General features: G+C 54.6%; 2 protein-coding genes across 2 annotated transcripts; both read left to right on the top strand.

Moving 5' to 3' along the window:
• Positions 1-994: 994 nt before the first annotated feature.
• LOC309884411 (BPI fold-containing family B member 3-like) lies at positions 995-6,887 on the top strand (the record flags this gene model as incomplete). The annotated part of the gene is made up of 16 exons (XM_082773358.1): positions 995-1,106; positions 1,405-1,935; positions 2,083-2,203; positions 2,538-2,642; positions 2,752-2,892; positions 3,264-3,327; positions 3,699-3,759; positions 4,141-4,232; positions 4,821-5,003; positions 5,095-5,148; positions 5,274-5,444; positions 5,812-5,879; positions 6,141-6,183; positions 6,428-6,491; positions 6,605-6,681; positions 6,849-6,887. 16 exons carry the CDS (start codon positions 995-997, stop codon positions 6,885-6,887), a joined length of 1,926 nt encoding a protein of 641 aa, XP_082629484.1.
• Positions 6,888-9,240: 2,353 nt separating this feature from the next.
• LOC309884410 (BPI fold-containing family B member 4-like) lies at positions 9,241-16,636 on the top strand (the record flags this gene model as incomplete). The annotated part of the gene is made up of 16 exons (XM_082773357.1): positions 9,241-9,280; positions 9,532-9,735; positions 10,184-10,766; positions 11,318-11,422; positions 11,524-11,667; positions 12,313-12,373; positions 12,986-13,046; positions 13,456-13,547; positions 13,898-14,110; positions 14,356-14,409; positions 14,822-14,992; positions 15,093-15,160; positions 15,297-15,339; positions 16,066-16,129; positions 16,462-16,538; positions 16,613-16,636. The coding sequence occupies 16 exons, from the start codon at positions 9,241-9,243 to the stop codon at positions 16,634-16,636; spliced, it is 2,004 nt and encodes a 667-aa protein (XP_082629483.1).
• Between the last annotated feature and the right edge of the window lie 5,663 nt (positions 16,637-22,299).

Below are 22,299 nucleotides of genomic sequence, written 5' to 3'. Positions count from 1 at the left end.
GTAAGAGCAAAACTATTCCTCAAAAAGCATGTTCTTAGCTTCTGCTTCTGCAAATCTGAGTGCCTCCCAAAGGCAAAGCCTTGATGTCAGCTTGTGACTATTGTTTTGTTTTTTTTTTAAACAAAAACCATTATTCTTGCCTGCTGCCTGACTGAATTATGCTCTAACAAGCAAAATGTGAGGCAGCCTTCACTGCGAGTTTCTGAGGAACAGACATGCATGTTCATTGTATTGGCAGTCCTTGAAGCAGAAAGGGTATTTTGTGATTTTCGTAAACAATTACCAGATTAATTACTTATGGTATAATTCTAGTGTCCAAGATAGCGTTTTTACCTAAGGTGAATTACACCTTTCACATTTGTTTTGATCCTTTTTGATGTGCTATTTACATTTAAATAGATTTGGGGCAATGAAGTTCATTATGGTTCTGTAAAAATGCTTCAAGTTGTAGATCCCCCAAAATATTTCAATGACACTGAAACTTTTAAAATGATTTCCTTCTTCATGTGCTTCTTGGAAAAGGTGCTTTTATGCAGAGGCAAGCCTCAGATACATGATGTTTGTGATAGATCCTGACACTCAGACAAGGAGATGCTTTCCTCACCAGACGTGCCGGTGCATTTTTCCTGTGTGCTGCTGCTGCTTTTCTTTCCGTGACCTTCCCAGTCAGTAAGAACACGCTGACCAGTGCTGGGGGCTTCAGGCAGGACCATCTGAGCAGCCTCCTTCTCTTCACTTGGCTGCTGTGATGGTCTTTGCAGCAGCTGCTGCTGGAGCTGTGGTTGCTCCTGCAGGGAAGTGCTGTCAGGACCTTTCTGTGCCCACTGGTGCGGAGGAGAGGAGGGAGAGGTGCCCGCAGCTCCCTCTCTGATTTTGTCTTCCCTGCGAGACTCTCCTTTCCTTCTTCCTCCTCCTTCCTCCAGCCACTGCCCTGTGCTCCCTGTTCCAGCATTGCACTGATGGCAATTGCTTTCTGCAGTTATCAGAACCCAAGATGTTCAAGTTCTGTGTGGTTTTCCTCCTCTGCGGCCTGCTGACCCCTTCGCAAGGACTTGTTGGAAGTGCCTCGGTGTCTGCCAGGGTGGATAAAGATGTGCTAGAAAGCGGTAAGTGTTCGGAAGAGACAGGATTTTTCTGTTTTGAGACCACTTCTGCTCTTTCTGTCTCTTGACCATATTCAGAAAAATAAAAGCTGGTCCAGCAGTAGTGACGATGCTCGTAATTTGCATTTACAAAGCATTTTGCAGATGGCATGTCAGATACTTCCCAGTGACTGGAGCATCACCCCGGTGTACAAAGAGGGGAAAGGAGGCAGAGGGGAGGGAAGGAACAGCCAGGCTGACACAGCATGTTCATGTGCTTGGGTCAGCATGGCTCACAGTGACCTCTCAACCGTTTCTTCAGCCATTACAGGGTCACTAGCCAACGGCAACCTTCTCGAGGGGCTCCTGGGTGGTCTCCTTGGTGGCGGTGGTCTTGTTGGAGGTCTGCTTGGAGGCGATGGACTTGTTGGAGGTCTGCTTGGAGGCGATGGACTTGTTGGAGGTCTCCTTGGTGAAGACGGCCTTGTTGGTGGTGTCCTTGGTGGTGATGGACTTGTTGGTGGTCTCCTTGGTGGTGATGGACTTGTTGGCGGTCTCCTTGGTGACAAAGGACCCGTTGGTGGTCTCCTTGGTGGTGATGGACTTGTTGGTGGTCTCCTTGGTGGCAAAGGGCCCGTTGGTGGTCTCCTTGGTGGTGATGGACTTGTTGGTGGTCTCCTTGGTGACAAAGGACCCGTTGGTGGTCTCCTTGGTGGTGATGGACTTGTTGGTGGTCTCCTTGGTGGCAAAGGATCCGTTGGTGGTCTCCTTGGTGGTGATGGACTTGTTGGTGGTGCCCTTGGTGGTGATGGACTTGTTGGTGGTGTCCTTGGTGGCAATGGTGGTCTTGCAGGTGGTCTCCTTGGCGATGATTCTCTTGCAGGTGGTCTCCTTGGTGGCAAAGGGCCCGTTGGTAGTCTTCTTGGTGATGATCCTCTTGCTGGTGTCCTTGGTGGTGATGGAGCAGTTGGCGGTCTCGTTGGCAGCAACGGTATTGCAGGTGGTCTCCTTGGTGGCGGTGGTCTCCTCGGTGGACGTGGTCAGCGCGGCCAAGGCACGTCTCCTGAAGGAGGGCTCCTTGGCAAGAATGGTCTGCTGGGCACCATCCAAGGGCTCACAGGGTGAGTGAGAGTGGGAGATGCGTGTCCCCCGAGCAGCCCTCTGTGCATGGTCTGGGCAATGCTGGGGAGAGAAGCTTGTGGTGTGGGCACACCGTCCCCTCCTTCCCATCCTTGGGGCAGGTTCATAAGGGTTCAGCTGTTGGGAGTTTGTGTGTGCCCCTACCACAAGGGTGCCTCGTGCCTGCTGCAGGCTGGCCCTGGCTGGAGGGGAGCCCTGCGGGCCCAGGGTGCAAAGGACCCCAAGACCATGGCTCAGTGACTGGCCACAGCACTGGGGGCCAAGGGGATCCCGGCAAAGTGTTACTGATTGACTTTTCTTGTTTCGACTCTCCAGGCTGAAAATTGTGAACATCACCCTCCCCAAAATAACCCTGAGCTTCCTGCCAGGCGTTGGGCTCCAGCTGAATATCTACACCCAGCTGCTGGTAGATGGCAATGGGTAAGTGGCATCTGTTGGGGGCACAGCTCAGGGCAGGGGTTCGCCATCTCTTCAGAAAACAGATGGATAAAAAACCCTCTGAGACATGTGTCCTCCTTGGGCTGTGCAGCGCAGTGGGTGGACTGCTCCAGCTCCAGGTGGAAGCGAACATCACAGCAAGAGTCCGGCTGGTCCAGGACAAGTCGGGGGCTCTCAAGCTGGTCATTGAAAACTGCAAGACTCTTCTCGGAGACGTCAACATCCGTGTTGGGTAGGTCTGCATGTGAGCAAAGTACTAGTCACTGCTGCAGCTGTGAGAAACCTTTGCACTATTGACCATCAAAGAGTGCATGACACACCAGAGGCTGAAACACCTGGTTCTCTGCCTCTGAAAGGAATTGATGAAGGTTTTTTTTTTTTTTTTTTTTTTTTTTTTTTTTTTTTTTTTTAGCTTGAGAAAGCATATTGCAAGGTTGTGCCACAGTTCTGGCAGTGGGCCTGGTTCGGGGGGGCGTGCTTTTGATGACATTTTGGCACTGACGTACAGCTCTGGACAGTGCCAGGCCTCGTGTTTCTCTTGTGTGAAGTACATTTATTTTCCAGCTGCTCATCTATTTCACATTTTGTTTCCCATTTGCCCAGACCCAAAGTGCCACTTGTGGAGAAAACCTTAAAGAGCGTCCTCGGCGGTGTCCTGCCCAGGCTGGTAAGTGCACGAGCAGTGGCAGCATGCCGTGGATGGCCAGGCACCAGGACGGGGCTGTTTGCACAGCTGCAGCCTCACCAGGTCACCCACCCAGCCCTGCCACCATGGCCAAGGCTCTGTGGGCAAGTGCATTTCTGAGAAATGTGCTCTTGTAACGGGTACTCTGCCTGGATAAGTGGAGGGTCTCGCCCTGGCAGTGAAACCCAACCTGGTGCAGCAGGCGTGTGGCGATGCTGAGCCCTGCACCAGGGCCCCCCAGCAGCGGCCCAGGGCAGGCAGGGAGGGAACTAACGAGCTTTTAGCCCCGGTGATGCCACACATGGAGGCTCTGCTGGGTGCCCCGGGGCCCTGACCTCTCTCTGCCTCCCCAGCTGTGCCCTGTCGTCGACACCGTGCTGGGAGTTGTGAATTCACTGCTCGGCTCCGTGACTTGTAAGTGCTGCGGTCCCTTCCTCCTGTCCACGTGCCCTCCCTCGGGTCTGCCCTGCTCTTAGGGTTTGTTTTCCTTACATTGGGCACATACAAATGTTTTAACAACTTTTTGAAAACACAACTCTCCATTCAAGCACAGCATTCAACCTCCCTTGCCCCAGAGCAGCAGCAGGCAATGTTTCCTGCAGAAAGCCACTTCAAGACTTCCCATGGTTTTTGGAAACAAGAGTTTTGCTGCAGAACAGTGCTTGCCAGCCCCTTGTCCGGCTGGGAGTGCTGTGAGCAGGGGCCACCCACAGCTCAGATATCTTTTGGGACCATGGTATTTGGGAGCAGTTCCTCTCCTTGCAGCTTAGAAGCTCTCCTCCCTGTGTCTCGCAGCTGTGCTCCCACTCGGGCCCCTGGGAGATCTCCGGTACACTCTGTCCTCCCTTCCCATCATCGGCGACAAGTCCATCCAGCTGGATCTAAACGTGAGTGCTGCCAAATGCCTTCGAATCAGCAGGTTTGGGTGGTTCATCCAAATGGGGTGGCTGCTTGTGCAGGACTGCCTGTTTCCAGCTGTCTGAGCACATTCACTGAGCGCTGCTGCTGCGTGGGGCTCAGCCAGGTCTGTGCCTGTGCCGCTGCCTGGTCTCTGCCTTATTCTCTACTTGCTAACCCTGGAGGACAGCATGAGTCAGACTGGCTTGACACTGGCTAATTAAGCATAATTACAACACTCACATAGTTGTTAATCAGAAAAGCCCAACATTAGCATTTCATACAAGAGCAGTAGGTCACCATTTACAAAAAGGTTTCGTTTGTAAGTGGTTTAAAAAAGTTTGGTGTATAATTAATGGGGATTATAATCATGCCGAAAATATTGGCAACGTGTCTTACTCATCAGGAGATGTCACAGTGCTTGGAGTGGAGAGCTCCAGCAAACGCTTCCGTTGCCTGTGCCAGGGCAGTCGAAAGCAGCTCTACAGTTAACAAAGCATCAATTGATCGCACAGGTGGGCAGGGAGCCTGGCAGCCCCTCTGATGCCAGCCTCCTGCCCCTTCTTTGTCCCCTGCAGCTCCTCCTCAGGGATGCAGCAGGCAATGTGGTGGAGCCCGTGCGCGGGCTGTCGTCGCCTGTCACCCTGCTGCCAACCACCGGCCGCGGGGTGCAGGTGGGGCTCTCGCAGGACGTGCTGGGCGCCGTGCTGGGGCTGGCCCAGAAGCAGGGAGCCTTCAACCTGGACATCACCAGCTCAGCGGTGGGTCGGGGCTCACGGGGTGAGGCTGAGCCCGGCAGTGGCTCCTGCAGAACCCTGCTGGCTGCTGACCCCACGGGTGCTGTTCCCACAGGTACCCAGTAGCATCTCACTGTCCACCTCGGCCCTCCTCTCAGCCTTCCCTCAGGTCAGCCACCTCACACCGTGTAATGCAGGGGATAAAATAGGGATAAAATGCATTGCATGCATTTGTCCCTAACCTCCCTGGCCATGCCAAGGCTGCTGGCCCTGATGGCTCCTCTCCCTGCACAGCTCTCCACTGTGGTCCCTGGGTCGCTGCCGCTGGCGCTGCGTGTGCGGCTGGCCGATGTGCCAGAGGTGTCCCTGCGGGACGGGAAAGCCACGGCCACCCTTCAAGGCACCATCGATGTCGTGACACGGCGCCCAGGCTTCCCCGTGCAGACCCTCTTCAGCCTGGACTCGGTGAGCGTGAGGCAGGGGGACGGTGTGGGGCTGCTCCCTGCGGCAGCACCCATGCCCTTGGATGCCTCACATCTTAAAAATGGCCTTTTAATGTGCTTGTAACCGCACGCAGGTGAAATATTTGATGAATAATTCAAAAATTAATTGAAAAAGTTTAAGTAAAAATTTAAATAAATTCAAAAAGATGGGAATTCCAAATCCCAAGGGGACAGATCCGTGGCACCATCTGTCCAAAAAATGCTATTTCTAGACACAGATGGGTGTTTTTTCACCATCTGGGTTATTTATAAATATTCCATGTTTTATTTCCAGTCTCGGGGAGCTGTGCTGGGAAATAACTTCATTTCTTCTGTTGTTGCAATTCCAGGACATCGGTCTGAACATCACCCCCTCCGTGGCCAGTGGCAAGCTGCGCACCTCCCTGGCCATCGACAGGTAGGGCCCAGCTCGGCGGGGGGGGCTCTGCTGGTGGCTAATGGGAAGCACGAGAGAGGTGTGGGAGAAATGTGAAGCTTCTGGGGCTTCAGGGCTTCCCCTGGCACCGTCCTCAGATGAAGAGCATGCCTGAAGTATCGAGAGAGTTTTTGTCTATTTGTATGGACAGGACAAATTCTGGAGCAAAAAGGGTCTGGGCACTGCTCAGGAAGTGGTGAGGGCTGCTCTTGATGCACTCTTAATTGTTTTTATCTTTTGTAGAGTCAAACTGAGACTGGCATCCTCACAAATTGGCCCTATCAATGTAAGTGCTTGCGATGGTCATGCTGCAGCAAGTGATTTGTTGACCAGGAGTTATCTGTAGGGCAGGGACACCAACATTTGTCGGCTGGAGGGGCTTTGCTGTAGGAAGCTTCCTGGCATCTGCATGTCCCAGCCCGAGGCATCCTGCGCCCACAGAGCTTAGCTCATAAGGCTGCTGGTGCTCAGCCTTCACCCCCAAACCGTCATTTCCCTTGGGTACTGACTTGTGCTTCCTCCCTCTGCAGGCCTCCCGGCTTGAAGGATGGGTGACGGATGCCCTCACAGCTGCATACGTGCCTGCCATTAACAGTACGGCGGGGGCCGAGCCCTCCCCTTCCACACCCAGCCTGAATCCCAGCCCCCTCCCCTGCTGGCTGCTTTGGGGGCTTTGCCCTCAGCCAGCCGCTCTCTTGGTCTTGCAGGTGCCGTGAGTGCAGGGATCCCTCTGCCCAACATCCTCAACACCAATTTCGAGAACAGCCAGGTGGACATCGCTGATGTAAGGCTCTCTTTTCCCAGCATTGCTTTCCCAGGGGGGTGCAGGACGAGTGTCCCCTTCCCAAGGAGCTGCTGCTCGCTTTTAGGGGCTTACCCTGCAGGATATGGGGAAGAGCTGGAGAAAACCCAGCTGACAAAACTAAATTGTTTTGTGCTTCTTCCTGGCAGAACACCTTTGTGATCAACCAGAAGCCTAGAGTGCTCTAAAACCAGCTTATCTCAGCAAAACCTTGCCCTTGGTCTTGGGATGAGGCAGATAATTCCCCGTGAGCCTGGAGAGCCCTGGTCGTCCCTAATTGCTTCGTCTTTATTTTCTCTTGAGTATTGTCATGTGTTATTGCCGTGGCCCATAGGGAGGGATGTTTCTGGTCCATCCGTCCTGCTATAGCCCACATGGGGGTATGGAGAAGGTGCTCAGCTGATGGATGTTAGGGGGCATTTTCTGTGGCCAATTCTAACACCCTAAGTCTGGAACCAGAGCCCCTGTTTAGGCACAAATGTTGCTCTCAAATTCCTCTATCAATAAAATCCTTCACTGCCTCAATATTTCTCTCTCTGAATGTTCTTTGGATGTGGGTTTCCAGCTGCCAGGATCCATTTGTCTCTGCAGTGCCCCTACACCATACGGTCCATGGAAAGGCCACGCAACTCAGCGAGGAGGCCATACCCAGAGCCAATAATCCGATAAGCTGCTACCTAGCAGAAAGCACTTGTGCAGCTCTGGCCGTGGCTCCAGCTGTGAAGTCATGTGCGAAAAAACACATGTGGCTGCACAGAGCTACCCACCGTGTCCTCCTGACCGCCACCACCAGGAGCCAGCTGTGTCCCTCTCTCCCTAATTTTCCTGTTTTTCAGGAAATCTCCCTGCTTTTCAGGAGCCAGAGCCCCCTCCCCAGCCCCAACCACACACACAGCTCCCTCCCCACACCCCAGCACCCTGGGGCTGCATTGCAGAGGCAGCTCCAGACCAGTGCAGCCTCCCTGGAGCAGTGTGGGGACCATCAGCAAGGCACAGGAATGGGGCTGAGCCTTCTGCTCGATAACTGAGCAGGGAGAGCCACAGCAAAGGAGCAGATGGGCAAGGAAAGAGCATCCACTGCTCAACCTGGAAGGGAGAGAGCTGATGTGCCCAGCACTGCCTCTTTTATTAGGGTCTGTACAGAGTCAGGCACTGAACTTACACCTTCCTGCTGCCTTGTTTAGGGATGTATTTTCCCCTTGTTGTGTAAGATGCACTGGACAGTTTTATCTGGGATCTTAGCAATATATTTTATCTCACAAAGGTATTAACTGTTCAAGACACCGGGACAAAGGCACCCTTATGATCTGTGGGCTGACACCTGATCTGCATTTCTCACCCCGAAGGGACTTTCCTGGGGCTGCAGGAACACAACCTGCTGGGAAGGGGCTGGCAGCTGTGGAGGCCGATAGGATAATCCTCAGGAGCTGCTTCTCAGGTTGAACACTAAAGGAGCTAAAATGTCTCCCAGGGCCTTTCTGGAGTGCTCAATGGAAAGCTGGGCAGGACCTGAAAAATCACCTGCAGGTGTGTTTGTGGATACCAGCACAGCAGTTTGCGTTAATGCCTGGATGCAGGTGGTGGCTGGGATTTGCGTGGACACCTGGAGAATAAGCTGATTTTCCAGCATGCCTCCTTTGGGGTCAGCAGCAGCTCCATGTGCTCCAGCCCAACGAGGCTTGGGGATTTTCTTCTTTCCTCCAAGCTCTTGAGTAACAGCACTGCTGATAAGGGGCTATCTGGTGTCCTATTGCTCAATACTCCATCCTGTTTTACAAAGCATTATTTATACTGGGATCTATTAAAACCACAAATGCTGCTTTATGGACCCAATCCACTAGCCCAGCTCTTACAAATTAGGCATCCTTCCATTTTTCCTGCATTGGTTTTGCTATATAAGGACCCCCTGTTCCTACACAGCAGAGAAGAGCTGAGGGCTGGGTGACCATGGACAGCTGCGAGGTCTCCACTTGATCAGGAGCTGAGCCGTGGAAGACCAGAGCTGAGCTTTGCAATTTGGGATAAGGCCAGGTAAAGGTGGGCAAAACAGTGGCACGTGGTTTTCTAAGACTGGGGCACAGAGCCACCATTTTACCTGCAAGCCCTGCAATATGCTCTGGTGAGTGAGAAAAACATTGGGAAGATACTGAAAATGGTAGAAATGTGGCTAAATGATCCTAGTTTATATTTAGTGGCTAGCCTGAAAACTTCAAAAAGCAGATTGATAAAGCAATATGGGAACACTTTGCTGAAGGAAACTGTATTCATCTGACAAAAAATTAGGGATATTTTTGCATTGCAGGATTTTTTAAAGGAATTGGTGTTATTTTTATTGTTGCAAGGTTAAAACATGCCATTTAAAAAAGAGCTGAAGGAATTTATTCCAGACATGAGTTGTTTGTGTGATGGCAGGATGGATTTGCACGCCTGCTTAGGGGATGGTTTTAGTGAGGGAAGCGCCGTGCAGCCTCTGGGTTATGAGTTACGATTTCACGCTGCAAGTTCAAAATCATGTCACAGCGACCGGAGGTGGAAAGGAGCATGTTGCCCGGGCTGCACGTGAATGGAAGCAAGCAAATAGGTGCTGTGGCTGTGCAGACAGTGGCTTGAAAAATCACCGACAGATGTGCGTATGGATGCTTCCCTCTTTCCATGTGTGTGTGTCCAAATCTGTTAGCTGGATGTGGCTCGAACACACAAACAGTTTTGCTCCTAACGCCCAGATTTGCTGCTCACCTAAAACTGTGCACCCAGCTTGAGATATCTCAGGCTTTCCTCTGCCTCCAAGGGTTGTCCACCCTGTTTCCCCTCACCCCCGTTCTTTTTCCCCAGGTTGCTGCTGGCTGCCTCAGTGCCAGCGGTGTGAGCGGTGCGAGCCATCCCGTGTCCCCATCCTGCCACCACCACCAGCGGGGTCAGAGGACAGCATGCGAACGGCTCTGAGCATCGCTGTCGTGTACGCCCTGCTGACCCTGACACTGGGCCAGCCACCAACAGATGCCGTCCTGAGGCTCAATAAGGGTGTTCTGAGCGACGGTGAGTTGACCTGCCCTAACCAACCTCCGAGTCTTTCTTTTTTATTGTGATTAAAATTTCAAGTAGCCAGGCTCCCAGAAGGCCTCCCCGCGTGATAGGGACTAAACAGAGGTGCTGCATGAGCCCTAACCTCGCCTCCTGGTGTGGGTCTGCCACCACGCAGCCCCTGTAACCAAGCCAGCCCACGTGCTGCCTCACCTGGGTGGGCTGCAAATTCCCCTGCGCTGCTTTGCACAGGTCCGTGCCTCCTGCCCTGGTATTTGGAAGATGTCAAAGCCCTTTTTGCTGTTGTAGCACAGATGGGTAAAAAGAAGCGCAGGCAGGCAGGGGCTGGACCGGGCGGTGACTGGGATGGGGAGCTCGTGCTCAGCAGGGGCTCAGCCTGCAGGTGAAGCAGGAGGGGCTCTGCCCAGGGGCTGATGGTGCTGGGGGTCTCCAGCTCTTGCAGGCTCCCTGCGGCAAGGCAGTGCCCTCCGTGGTGCCCTCGGCGAGATGCCCCTCGGCAGCGGAGTGCCCGGTGTGGATGGCAGCGGCGGCCTGCAGGGCGGTGGCCTTGGAGGAGGTCTCCTCGGTGGCGGTGGCCTGCTGGGTGGTCTTACCGGTGGTCTGCTGGGTGGTGGTGGTGGCGGGGGGCTGCTGGGGGGGCTGACTGGTGGCCTGCTGGGCGCGGGTGGTGAAGCTGGCGGTGGCTTGCTGGGCGGAGGTGGGGAGGCTGGAGGCGGTCTGCTCGGTGGCAATGCTTTTGGGGGTCTTCGTGGGGATGCTTACGGGGCGGCCCCCAGAAACGGCCTCCCTCCCAGGGGCTGGCCTGCAGCTGCTGGTGACGTCCCCAGGGGTGGCATCCCCCCGGGGGTCGCTGGAGGAGTGCTGGGCGATGGAGGTCTCCAAGGCACGGCGGGGACCCTCGGTGGCCCCGGTGGGCTTCTCGGCAGAGGAGGGCTCCTGGGCAGCGGAGGGCTGCTGGGAGGCGGCGGGCTGCTCGGCGTCCTGGGGGAAGGAGGCTTGCTCAGCACGGTCCAGGGGCTCACCGGGTAAGGAGGGCTCCGTCCGGGGTCATTGGAGGGGGGGCAACCTCTGAATGCTGCTGGGGATGGGGGGCTGTGGCGATCCTTCAGTAGCTGCTCAGATTTGGTTGGGCGCTGACTCCTTGGCAGAAATGCTGCCTGCAAGTCCCCAGGTTTGCATTGCCAGCTGCAGAAGAACCTCCTAGCTACACAAGGGGAGATTGAAGGTGGTGGGAGTTGAGAAGTGCTTGCCCGTAGAGGGAGCACTGAACTGTACATCAGCCCTGGGCAGCCGATGCCGTTGTTTCCAAGCTAATGCTCAGTTGTTTGCAATTTTCCTGTTTTAATTCTTATTGTCTAGCACTGAGCAGAAGCACAAGAGCAAGCAATAATAAGGCAACTAGAAAAAGCTTCTGATAAAACCGGAAAATAACTGAGAAAACTTGGTGTCTTTTGCCATTTCTTACCTAAATTCACCCATCCCCCAAGTAATCACCTGTGCAGAGCCTCGGGTAGTGGGTTGCCGTGCCCAGAGCCCCCACTCGTGACTGTCCATGCCCCCCTCGCTGTCCCCGCAGGCTGAGGATCGTGGACCTGACGCTCCCCAGGGTGTCCCTACGGCTCCTGCCTGGCATCGGCGTCCACCTGAACCTCTACACCCGGGTGGCCCTCAATGGCAAAAGGTAGGTCTGGCTGGTGCCACGAGGGGTGCAGGGGGACAGAGCCCGCTCCTGCCCCAGGAAGGGGCTGCTCCTCTGGAGCTCAGCCCCGTCCCCTTGCACAGCCTCCTGGGTCTGCTCGACATCGCAGTGGAAGTGAACATCACATCGAGGGTCAGGCTGACCATGGACGGCACCGGCTATCCCAGACTGGTGATAGAGAAGTGCGACACGTTCCTCGGGGGCATTAAAGTCAGACTGCTGAGAGGGTGAGTGACCACGACGTCCTGATCCACTGGCACGTGCTGACCACTGATCACCCCTCGCTGACCCCCTGCCCATGCCAGCAGACACCAGGGTGGGCACGGGGGCGCTTCCAGCTCTGTGGATGACAGTGGCAGAGCTGGTGACAGTCACTCACTGGCCATGCCAGGGGGCAGGAGCAGAGGGCTGCTGGTGGTGGCTGTCCCCACGTGCCCTGGAGCATCTGCAGCAAAGAGCAGGGTTCTCCTGTGGGGCTGTGCAGCCAAGCAGGACACCCTGCAGTGGTGCAGAGGTCTCAGAGGAATATCCCTGCCCCCTGTGCTGCATTCAGTCTTTTTACCTGGCATTGCACAGCGTCTGCTAAGATGTAAGCACTTGGCATGTGAAGCACAAAACCTACTTGGGCTGAGGTTGTTTTTGCTCATTTACAGAGCCTAGTAAAAAAAGGCAGCAATAAATTTCCCACTGGCTATTTTGGGATGCAAATTAGACTTATCTCATGCAAAATCCAAGCATACACAACACACTTCACTGCTGCAATTGCCTTGCTCCAGGAGGCCTGCTCTACATGCATTTCACAGGGAATTGTTTAAAACTCATTTACTTTGCAGCTTGTTTTTTTTTCCTGGTGTTCCTTTGTTTTTCCACAGCCTGCTCCCAGTTGTGGATAATTTATTGGCCAGTGTCCTGAACAGGCTTCTTCCTAATCTGGTAAGTTGGAAGAAAAACCCCTTGTGGTGCGGCTTCGTGTAAGCTGAGCCAGGGCACACCTCAGTCAGTGCAGTTGTTGCCCAAGTGACTCCAGGTGAGCAGGAGGCATAAATCCTACCCTGGAAAGGAGCAATGAGTCCATCTGAAAGCTGTGCTGCTGCTCCTGCTTGTCCCAGGGCAGGATCAACGCCACTGCCCCAAGGGCTGCCATGGTTGGGGCTTAGGGAGGGACACGTGTCACCTCTCCATCTGTGTGGGAGAAACTGTGCCTGCTCCAGAGCCTGGCAAAGATCTGCCCAAGTGCCTGGGATCTGCTAACGATGCCCGTGTGATGGGTTGGGGTCTCTGCTCCCTCCCGAGAGTCCCAGGGTCTCTCCATCCATCTCACATGGGCTCCTGGCACCCTGTACTTGTCCTGCTTCCTCAGTGTGCTGGAGGGAGGGCAGGGTACCCCGGGCTGGACCCAGGTCTGGCCCAGCCTCAGCAGCACTGGGGGGCTACTGGAGGGGCTCCCAGCCCCAGCACCAGCACTGCAGCACCCGGGGCACAGGGGCAGGGACATGCTGGGATGTGCCTGGCTCTGAGTGTGGTCGCTCCCCGTCCCCCCTGCAGCTCTGCCCAGTCCTCGATGTTGCCCTGGGCCTCGTCAGCGACCAACTGGGGTTCGTCAACTGTAAGTGCCTGGGGTCCCTCTGCCTTCCCTTTGGGTCATCTCTGCCCTCTGTGCTGACCATGTGGGGACTGTGATGCTGCTGCCCCCAGACCCCACCTCTGTGCCACACCAGTGCCAGGACCCCGGGAGCACCCTGCTGAGACCCCCTTATCCCTGGGAGCAGCCAGGGAGCAGCACCCAGCAAAGCTAAGCCATCAGCAGAGAGACCCCTGGGTGGGGGTGGTGGGGTGGCCCCTCCGTTTCCAGCAGTGGCACACACTGCTCGTTAGGGATGTGGCTTTGCATGGAGCTCTCAGAGACAGGGCAGAGCCCACAAGCACATTGGGGCTTTGCTGGAGGAACTGCAGCGGGCAAGGGGAGCTGCACCCCTGCCCCATGGGAGCTGCTGAGCTGCCTCCTCTGCCCCCAGCACTGGTGCCGCTGGGTTTGCTGGGCAGTATCCAGTACACCGTGTCCAGCCTCCCCCTGGTGACCGGCCAGTTCCTTGAAGTAGACCTGAATGTAAGTCCTGCACCTTCTCTTTCTGTTCGCTACACGCACTGTGATATCTCACACGGGTTGGGGAACAGCTCCTCAGCTGAGAACACCGAGCCGAGGGCATCCAGGGTGCTGTGAGGGGGTCACAGAGGGGCTGGCTCTGCTCCCTGCTCCCGTGCTGCTTGCTGTCACGGCAGAGCACAGCAGGGTTCGCATTTCATGAACTTCTGGAGAAGGAAATGCAATGGGATCTGCCTTGGCTTGGCTGTGCATGAAGGGATTTCACATTGACTGAACATGAAGTTAACCATAAAGGCAAATATTGCGAGCTTCTGCAACACTTTTGGCTTGTGCTTTCTTCCCTGTAACTGCAGACTGTTGTTGGGCGAGTAGCAGGAGGCCTGGTTGACTACCCGCTGGGAAGAGCAGAAAGTGTCCCCGCACCTCCGAGGGTCCCCATGCCGCCCCTGCCACCGATGCCAGACACCAGCTCCTCCCAGCTGGGCCTTTCCGTCAACTTCCTCAGGTCGGTGCTGTCTGCCCTGCAGAAGGAAGGCGCCCTGGACCTGGACATCGCCAACGGCATGGTGAGCACGGGAGATCTGCCTGGCCCCAGGAGGCCCGGGGCTGCCAGCAGTGTGGTGTGCGCTGGTCTCACCTTGCAGTCCTCTAGCACCTCGCTGCCATTTACTGGGATCTGTGCTATCTTGGGCAAAAAAAAACACGAGTGAGAGACCGTGAGGTCTCAGGTGTGTTACTGGGGCAAAGTATGAGCTATCTGCTGAAGACCATCGTGCTCACGTGCAACATTTCCCCTCCTTGTCTGTGACAGTTCCCTGAGCTCCCACCGCTGACAACATCGACGCTGGGAGCCCTGGTTCCTGCGGTGAGTCCTGGTTCCTGCCCACACTGCAGCTGGCCCAGTAAGACATGCAGGGGAGATCCCCCTGCCTCTTCCTCTCAGAAACATCATTTCAGACATCCCTTGGGCTTGAAAGAGCTTTGGCTTGGGTCTGAAATCAGAGACCAATGCAGCCCCAAGCTTGGTTTGCCAGCCTGTCCTCTGCACATCTCCTGGGTCACAAAAACCCCTTGCAGCAGTCCCACAGACAGCAGCAGATGCTCCTGGGGGGCTCAGGGCATGCACAGTGGCTGAGCTCACACACAGTCTTGAACTGGAACAATCCAGGAGCAAATCCATCGCTGAGCACAGCAATGCCCCCACAGGCAGCCCGTTCCCTGCTTCCCCCCGATCCTCCTCACATGCCACCACAAGCCTCCTGCTTTGGATGTTGCAGGTTTTCAAGGCGTACCCTGAGCCACACGAATTGCTGCTGAAAATTGCAGTCCCTGAAGCACCTGTGGTGACCCTAAAGAAAAACAAAGCCACGATCCAGCTCAAGGCTACAGCAGAGGTGGTGGCCATCCACCATGATGACGTCCAGAAGTTCCTCTGCCTTCTGAATATCGTACGCATAAAGCAGCAGCTGTGCAGAAATGCCATCTCGTTGGGACTTGGCTGCTTCAGCTCTGTCTGAGAGCCTGTGCTTGTCCTCTGCTTGTCTGCAGGATGCTTCCCTGCTGGCCCAGTTCTCTGTTGAGGGCAACAAACTGAAGATCAGCGCCAGCCGTGAGAAGTAGGACACTGTCTTCTTCTGCCACCGCTCACGCTGGCGTTGGATGGGCCTGGGGTGGTTAGGGGTGCCCAGGCAATGAGATGCGCGGTGGGACACAGGGAACCTGAACCTCACTTGCTTCTGCTTCCTTCTGCAGGACTGATCTCTTCTTGGAGTCTTCATCTGTTGGTGACTTTGATGTAAGAACAGGAGCAGCCTCAGCCATACGTGAAATCTACTGCAGAGAGCAAAGCACTGAGAGAGATTGGCACGGGAGAATTAAGGGCCAAGTGCCGACTATCGTTTATGGCATTTTTAACAGTGCCTTTCTCTCACCTCTGCAGATGGATTTGTTTTATGGGTGATCCATGAACGGTCTTCAGAAAAAATCCCATAGATCTGTGTGAAAGATAGCGATGGGAAGCGGGAACTATCCCAGTTGCTGACCCCAGTTTACACTGGGGCAAATGCGAACAAAGCAGGACTGCCCCTGTTTGGCAGGGTGTGCGCACCTACTGTGATCACTGCAGAGCCTATGCAGCCACAGCAGCCGTGGGCTTGGTACCCGAGCTCGGTGTGGGCCCAGCACAGCCTGGGGGGGCTGCATCGCTCCATCCACTTCCATCCTGGGCTGTGCTCGTGCTGTCAGGGCAGCAGGAATTCAATTTCAGGCAGCTCTTAATGCTGGCTGGAACAGGCCTATGGAGTGCCATTACATTGGGACTAAAATTTGACCACTGAATGCTTAAAGAAAGTTCCAATTTCTGTGAAGCTGGGGATTTGCATGAAGTGGGTGTGGAGCTGGGGCAGCAGGGGTCAGGTCAGGTTCAGGTGGGACAACAGGAGCACCCCCACAGCCCCAAGGACAGGGTGAGGCCGCGCTGGCCACGGGAGCACAGCTCTGAGGGACCCTCTCCTTGTTGCAGATCTCGCTGCTGGAGATGCTCGTTGACAAGATTTTCGATGTCGCTTTCCTGCCTGCACTGAACAGTAAGGGAGCTTTGATGCCTCATGCATGCACTCATTTGTGTTAGAGCAGCCACTGCACGCGTCTCCGTGCATTGCATTGACCTTGGTTGGGTGCAGTGGTGGCGATGGGACGGCTCGGCAGGGCCAGGCTCACTCCGGTGGCAGCGCTTTGTGGGGCGGCGAGCACACATCACAAAACGCCCCCACCAAGCCCCTGCTGCCCCCCACCAGTGGGTGCTGCAAACCCCAGCACACGGCGCTGGGCCCCGGGGCATGAAGCCTCGTGCTGGCTGGGGGTGCAGGGATGGGGTGGCAGGGACACGCCGTGCTGACCGGGCTGCCCCGACCCACAGGCGTGCTGGGCAGGGGGGTCCCGCTCCCGCGGCTGCTGAACATCGACTTCACCAACGCCGACATCAATGTCATTGAGGTGAGTGCAGCCCCCGCTCCCCGGGGCATGGTGTAAAATGAATCCGAGTGACACCGAGCCCTCTGCCGCACCAGGATCTCCTCGTGCTGTCGGCGTGAGCCCACTGCTGCAGCAGGACCTACGGTTTTCCACGTCCACCACCCGAGAGGTGGGAAGCCCAGCCTGCTCGAAGCTGCCCCACGACGTTTCGCTGTGCCTGGAAGAGCAAAACAGCAGCTCGGTCTTTTCCACAAAAATGTTGCATCCTCCCTATGTTGCTTTGAACACAAAAGAAAGCAAGGGTGTTTTTTGCCTCTGATTGTTGTATTTTGCACTTTTCTTTTCGCTGATGCTCAGGCACCCGTCTGCTGGCAAGAATTACATTAGAGCGAGATGCTGCACCTTCCCTCAGGGATCTGAAGCCCCTGGGGTCTTCTTCTTATCCTCATGGGGTGGGAGTGGATCTCTCCTTAGATCAGAATGTGTCTCAGTTTCTGCGAGTGCCTGGTTTGGGGCTAGGCAAGGGCCCGGTAACAGCTCCTGTGTCTGTACACAACCGGAGGGTACACGAGCCCATCAGCCTTTTCATGCAAAACCCACTCACCTGAACGCAACCCCTTCCCCTGGTTTTGGGGAACCCTCTGGGCATGACGAGGCGAGCTGGCTGCCTGCCCACCGTGCTGGAGCTGTGGTGCTGGAGGAGCCCTTGCCCCATCCCCTCCCAGCACCACAGGGAGCAGGGGGCAAGTGGTCGTGCTGCTGGGGGCAGACACGGGCAGCTCACTGCCTGCACCTCTGGGCAATGCCCGACCTGCACAGGCTCTTTCCTTTGGTTCAGCTGCTGTCAGAGCAATGAGGCTGCTGCTAACTTCAGGCTGTCAAGCCACCGAGCACTCCTGGGGTGAGGGGAGACCTCTGGGACTGCTTCAGTAATGCTGCCTTCGAGCCTGCGTCCTTTGTCCAACCCTGTTACACTCTGAAAACTATCTGGAGCTGAGACTTAGGCTTTTCCCGTCATCTTTACTGTTCTTTTTCCGTTCCTATCAGCATTTATTTCCCCCTCTGCTTGTATTTGTTCTCTCTCAAGCCTGCTTTAAATTGCTTGGATCTTCCTTTGAGACACAAGCCATCTCCTGCTTACCTCTGGGTAATGCGTGGTTTCCACAGAGCAGCTGGCACACCATAAATCCACAAACCCTTTAGTTTGCGACTACTTTTTAAAATCAACCTTATGCTGTTGCAGTGCGTAATTCGCTTGTTGGAGGCAGCTGTCCTCTCCCTGCACGCAGACAAAACCCTCCTAACCCTGATGGAGCATCCCCCATGGCAGAGCTGCCCCAAGTCCCCCCTCAGCCACCCACTCAGCCAGGGACCGGGGACGTCCCCAGACCCCACACCACAACCCTGGCCGCTGTGTGGTTGTCTCAAAGGGGCTGTGATGCTCAGCACAGGGGCTGGGGTCTGCCCATCCCAGGCAAATTAATTTGGAGATACAACCAGGAGAGAGGGAAGAGACAGGGATGCCTGCCCTGGGACCGAGGGATGCCCTGGGATGGTTGCTCGTGCCTAGTTCTGCCTGTCCCCATCCTTGTCCCTGCACTGATACAGCTGTGTGCCCCAGCTGCTTGCAGTTTTGGTAACAGCACCGGGGCTGCAGGGCAGGAGCGGGCTGCCCCCTGGCTTGGCCAGCACTCCTACACCTCGGTCCATTGCTAGTCAGGCTGGCACAGGGCTTGTGCTTCTGAGCCCACATGGGGAAATTATTCCTATTTCATCCTTCCCTGTACTTTCCTTGTTCCTGCACTCTGCTGGGTATATAAGAGCTGCTCCCTATCAGCAGCAGATAAGAGGCTGTAGGCAGCTGCACGGCAACTTCAAAGGGCTCCAGGTAAGAGGCATAAAGGTACCGTAGCCACAGAACTCCTGTTCCCATTAGACGACCTACAGCAAAGTGTAACTCAGCTTGAAAAAGCAAGAATTTTAATGATGTTTTCCTTTGATTTCTGTAGCAGCATTTAATCATTTATGAAAATTAATTTTTAAAGCCAGTAGAGCTCTTGCTTGTCAAATTCCACATTTATTTTTGTTGTTGTTAAGTCTATTATAATGACTAAGCTAGAAGAAATGACTAGGACTCTTTAATTGTTCTTGTTGACCAGAATTCAGAACAATTTTCAGCTTATCAGATCTAATCTCAGCTGGTATGAAATAAGCACTTATCTGCAAAGCCATGCATACATTTTACATGTACAAGATGCTCAGCTCACTTAAATGTGAGTGACCAAGGAGATGTACTGACTAGTTGAATATAGTTAATACCTGCATAGATATTTGTCTGCTTTATCACATATTCTCTCTAAGAGCTCTTTTAAAAGACCTGAAACCCATTTTGGCATCCTCTTACAATGCTACACACGTCTTGCAGAGACCCTCCAACAAATCCCACTGATTTTATTTGACACAATTCTCAATCGAAGCTGCTCAAGCCTCTATCTTTCTCTTCTGTTCAATAATCACAGCTACAGGAGCTGTGCATCATTACGTGCTGATCAAAGGGAAAATGTAAAAGACAGTCTAGTGAATTAAAGTCTAATTTAATTGTGCCAAGAACTGTCATAGAAGGATTTTTTAAAAAGTATCTGGAACAGATAAGTTGTTCAGAATGACCTAAATAACGTTATTTCCTAGTGCTGAAGTGCTGCAATATGCAGATCGTACTTTGTCTTTCACAAAGGAGACAATGCCAGGCAGGCTGGGCCCACGCCGTGGGCTGTGCAGGCTATGTATGTTTTGTTGGACTCGAGACCTATAGAAATGGCTCGGCAATTGCCTTTTTCCCTTCTTTGCAAACACATTTATTGGCATAAACCAGCATGTCACAGTGCTGGTCACAACCCCAAGAAGACCAAGTGGTGTGGGAACATGAGATCCCCAAGGGTGATCTCTTGTCACTAGAGGCAGCTCAAACACAGAAAAATGGGCTCTCTTCAGAGGCTTGACTGAAGCAAAATGAGAAAAACAAACAGCCTGACCACGGGGAAGTGAATCTGATTTTGGCTGTGCTTTGAGCTTTCATAATGCAAGGTGTTCTTCACGAGGTGGAGAAGGACGTGGCTTTGACACACCATTTTTTATCCGGCTGTGCCCTTTTATCTGTTCTTATTTCAGGGCCATTTCTGAGCAGGTTGAAGCAATCCATCTCTCTCGCTACAAGGTCCTCCTGCTTCTTCTCCTCCCTCTGCTCTCTCCAAAATGCCATTTTCCTCCCCGCAGCCCCCCTGCGATGCCAGGCAGATGCTCTGCACCAGGGTGTGGGGACGGGAACTGCCCTGGAGCACGGCAGCCCCCTGCTTTGGACAAAATGCGACAGCGAGGGAGGTGGGATGGGGGCACGGGGGCCAGGGATGGTTCCTGGGGCAGGAGGGCTTTGCCCAGGGTGACACACGGGGAGGACAGGGAGTGGTGGGGGCCCAGGGCCACCATGTCCAGCTGCCTGGGCTGATGTGGGTCTCTCGGCAGGTCCTGGGACGGAGATGCTGCCCCTCTGGTGCCTCACCATCCTCGGGAGCCTCCTGCCCCCCTCCCAGGGCCTCCTCAACCTGGGGGGCATCTTGGGGTCTGGCCCAGCACAGCCCACAGACGGTGAGCTCCGAGGTTTCCCCACAGTGTCCCCTCGGTGTCCCCTCGGTGCCAGCACGTCCCCATACCCCAGCTGCCCGCACCCCCTGGCACTGCCAAACTGGCCCCACCTGGGCAAAGATGTCCCTGGCAGGGACTCACCCAGGTGGAGGAGGCACCACAGAGGGATTTGGGCTGGTTTTTAAAAGTCTTAGCTAAAAGGGAACGACCTGCCAGCTTGCTCAGTCTGTCAGGATGAAACGCGGGCAGCAGCCAGGCAGTCCCAGCTGGCACGAAGCCTGGCGGGGACGGAGGATGCGGTGTGATGAAGCATTTTTGTTTAGCAGTCAAGATGCGCAGGGTGACCTTTTTGCTGTCAAAAAAATAAAAAAATAAAAAAATGATGTTCTGAACAAGGTAGGTTAATAACCAGGACTTGCTTGTTGCAGGAGGTCTGCTCGGCGGTGAAGGTCTGATCAGCAAGAAAGGTGGGCTTCTTGGCACTGGCCTTCTCGGTGAAGGTGGGCTGCTTGGGACGGGCCTTCTCGGCAAGAAGAGTCCGAGTAGTGAAGGAAGTCAAGGTCTCCTTGGCACTGAAAATGAATCCAAGAACGCCGGTGTCCTCGGCACAGGCCTCCTTGGTGGGAAAGGGCTCCTCGGCACCGGCCTCCTCAGCAATAAAGGCCTTCTTGGAGAGGAAGGGCTGCTTGGCACGGGGCTGCTTGGAAAAGGAGGTCTTGCAGGCAATGGAAGTCTACTTGGTGGTCTTTTGGGTGAAGAAGGACTGCTGGGCCAAGGAGAAGGAGGACTGCTGGGCCAAGGAGGAGTTGGAGGACTGCTGGGTGAAGGAGGACCGCTGGGTGCTGCAGTCCCCGACAAATCGACACAGCACTTAGCCTGGTAAGTCAGAGCAGAAGCACGGTGGTGATGATCACTGCAGATCCATGGCCCATCCACCAGCTTCCCTGACATGGTGACAGCTTGTAAGAGCCTGGTGTTTAAAAACTTAGCTTTAAGAGTAAATAATAGCAATAGATTTTAAAAAAAAAAAAAAAAAAAGGCAGTAGTAATTAATAGGAGATACTTAACTGGCATTTTTCTAACAAGTGGTGCCCAGAGGTGGGGGTTCCCCTAAAGAAGTGCTCCAGGGCAGGACCAGATCCTTCCTGTTACACAGACCAGCAGTCCCTGGCCTGCAGCCCACACGAGGGGAAATGCCAACCAGACACAGGTCCAGGAAAAGTCTTTCCCATGACGGTGATGTGACTGCGATGGGCACCCCAAGAGGTGGGGGAATATCTGTCCTTGGTGATGGCCAGGACTCAGCTGGACACAGCCCTGCGCAACCTGGTCCTGCTTTGAAGCTCTCTCCTCTTGGAGCAGGGCTTGACCCTTCCCCACCTACACCTTTTGACCAGGGCTATCCACCTGGGTAACAAGCCCAATGACTGGCAGAAGGGATGAGGCTGTAGGGCTTGCTCCTGCCACCTGCTGTGCAGCAAGCTCAGCTCGCAGCAGTCTGGCTTGCTCCCATCTCAGCTCGGGTTGGCTTTGGTTTCAACCCCCAGGTTGAAGATGCTGAGCCTGGACAAAGCCCGAGCATCGTGGAAGGTCCTTCCTGGGGGTGAGCTGGTGCTGAACTTGTACTCGAAGCTGACGTTCAACTTGCCAGGGTGAGCAGGGCTGGTGGGAGAGCAAAGCGTGGTGGGGTTACAGGGTCCCAGGGAGTGGGGGAGCTGGGGCGGTTCAGGGGGCTGGAGAAGCATCCGCCAACGTTTGGTTCTTAGGGGAGCTTGTGCATTGCATGCAGCTCTGGAGCTGCTGTGAATATGCATTTGCAATGCATTTTAGAAATCTTGTTCTCCTTAAGAGAACCTCTTGACTTCACCAAGGCCCAGATCTCAACCCCAAGGTGCTGGCAGAGCCGGTGATCCTGCTGCGAACAAGGTGTTGGAAGCCAAGTGCCAAGAAGGCTTTGTGCTCTTTCATGTAGATGAGTCCTTCCTTCCTCTGAAGTCCAAGCTGCCCTGGAACCCCCCATGCCTGTTAGCACTCAGGGGCTCGATGACCTGCTAACCCGAACAGGAGCCTGATGAAAGTCCTGAGATGAAAACAGCCACAGCCGAGCCCCAGCTTGTGTCTCAGCCACAGAGACTGCTGTTCT

The sequence above is a fragment of the Aythya marila genome, assembly GCF_965140915.1.
Source record: "Aythya marila genome assembly, chromosome: 16".
Taxonomy (NCBI): Eukaryota; Metazoa; Chordata; class Aves; order Anseriformes; family Anatidae; genus Aythya; species Aythya marila.
This window is presented reverse-complemented; position numbering and strand designations above follow the sequence as displayed.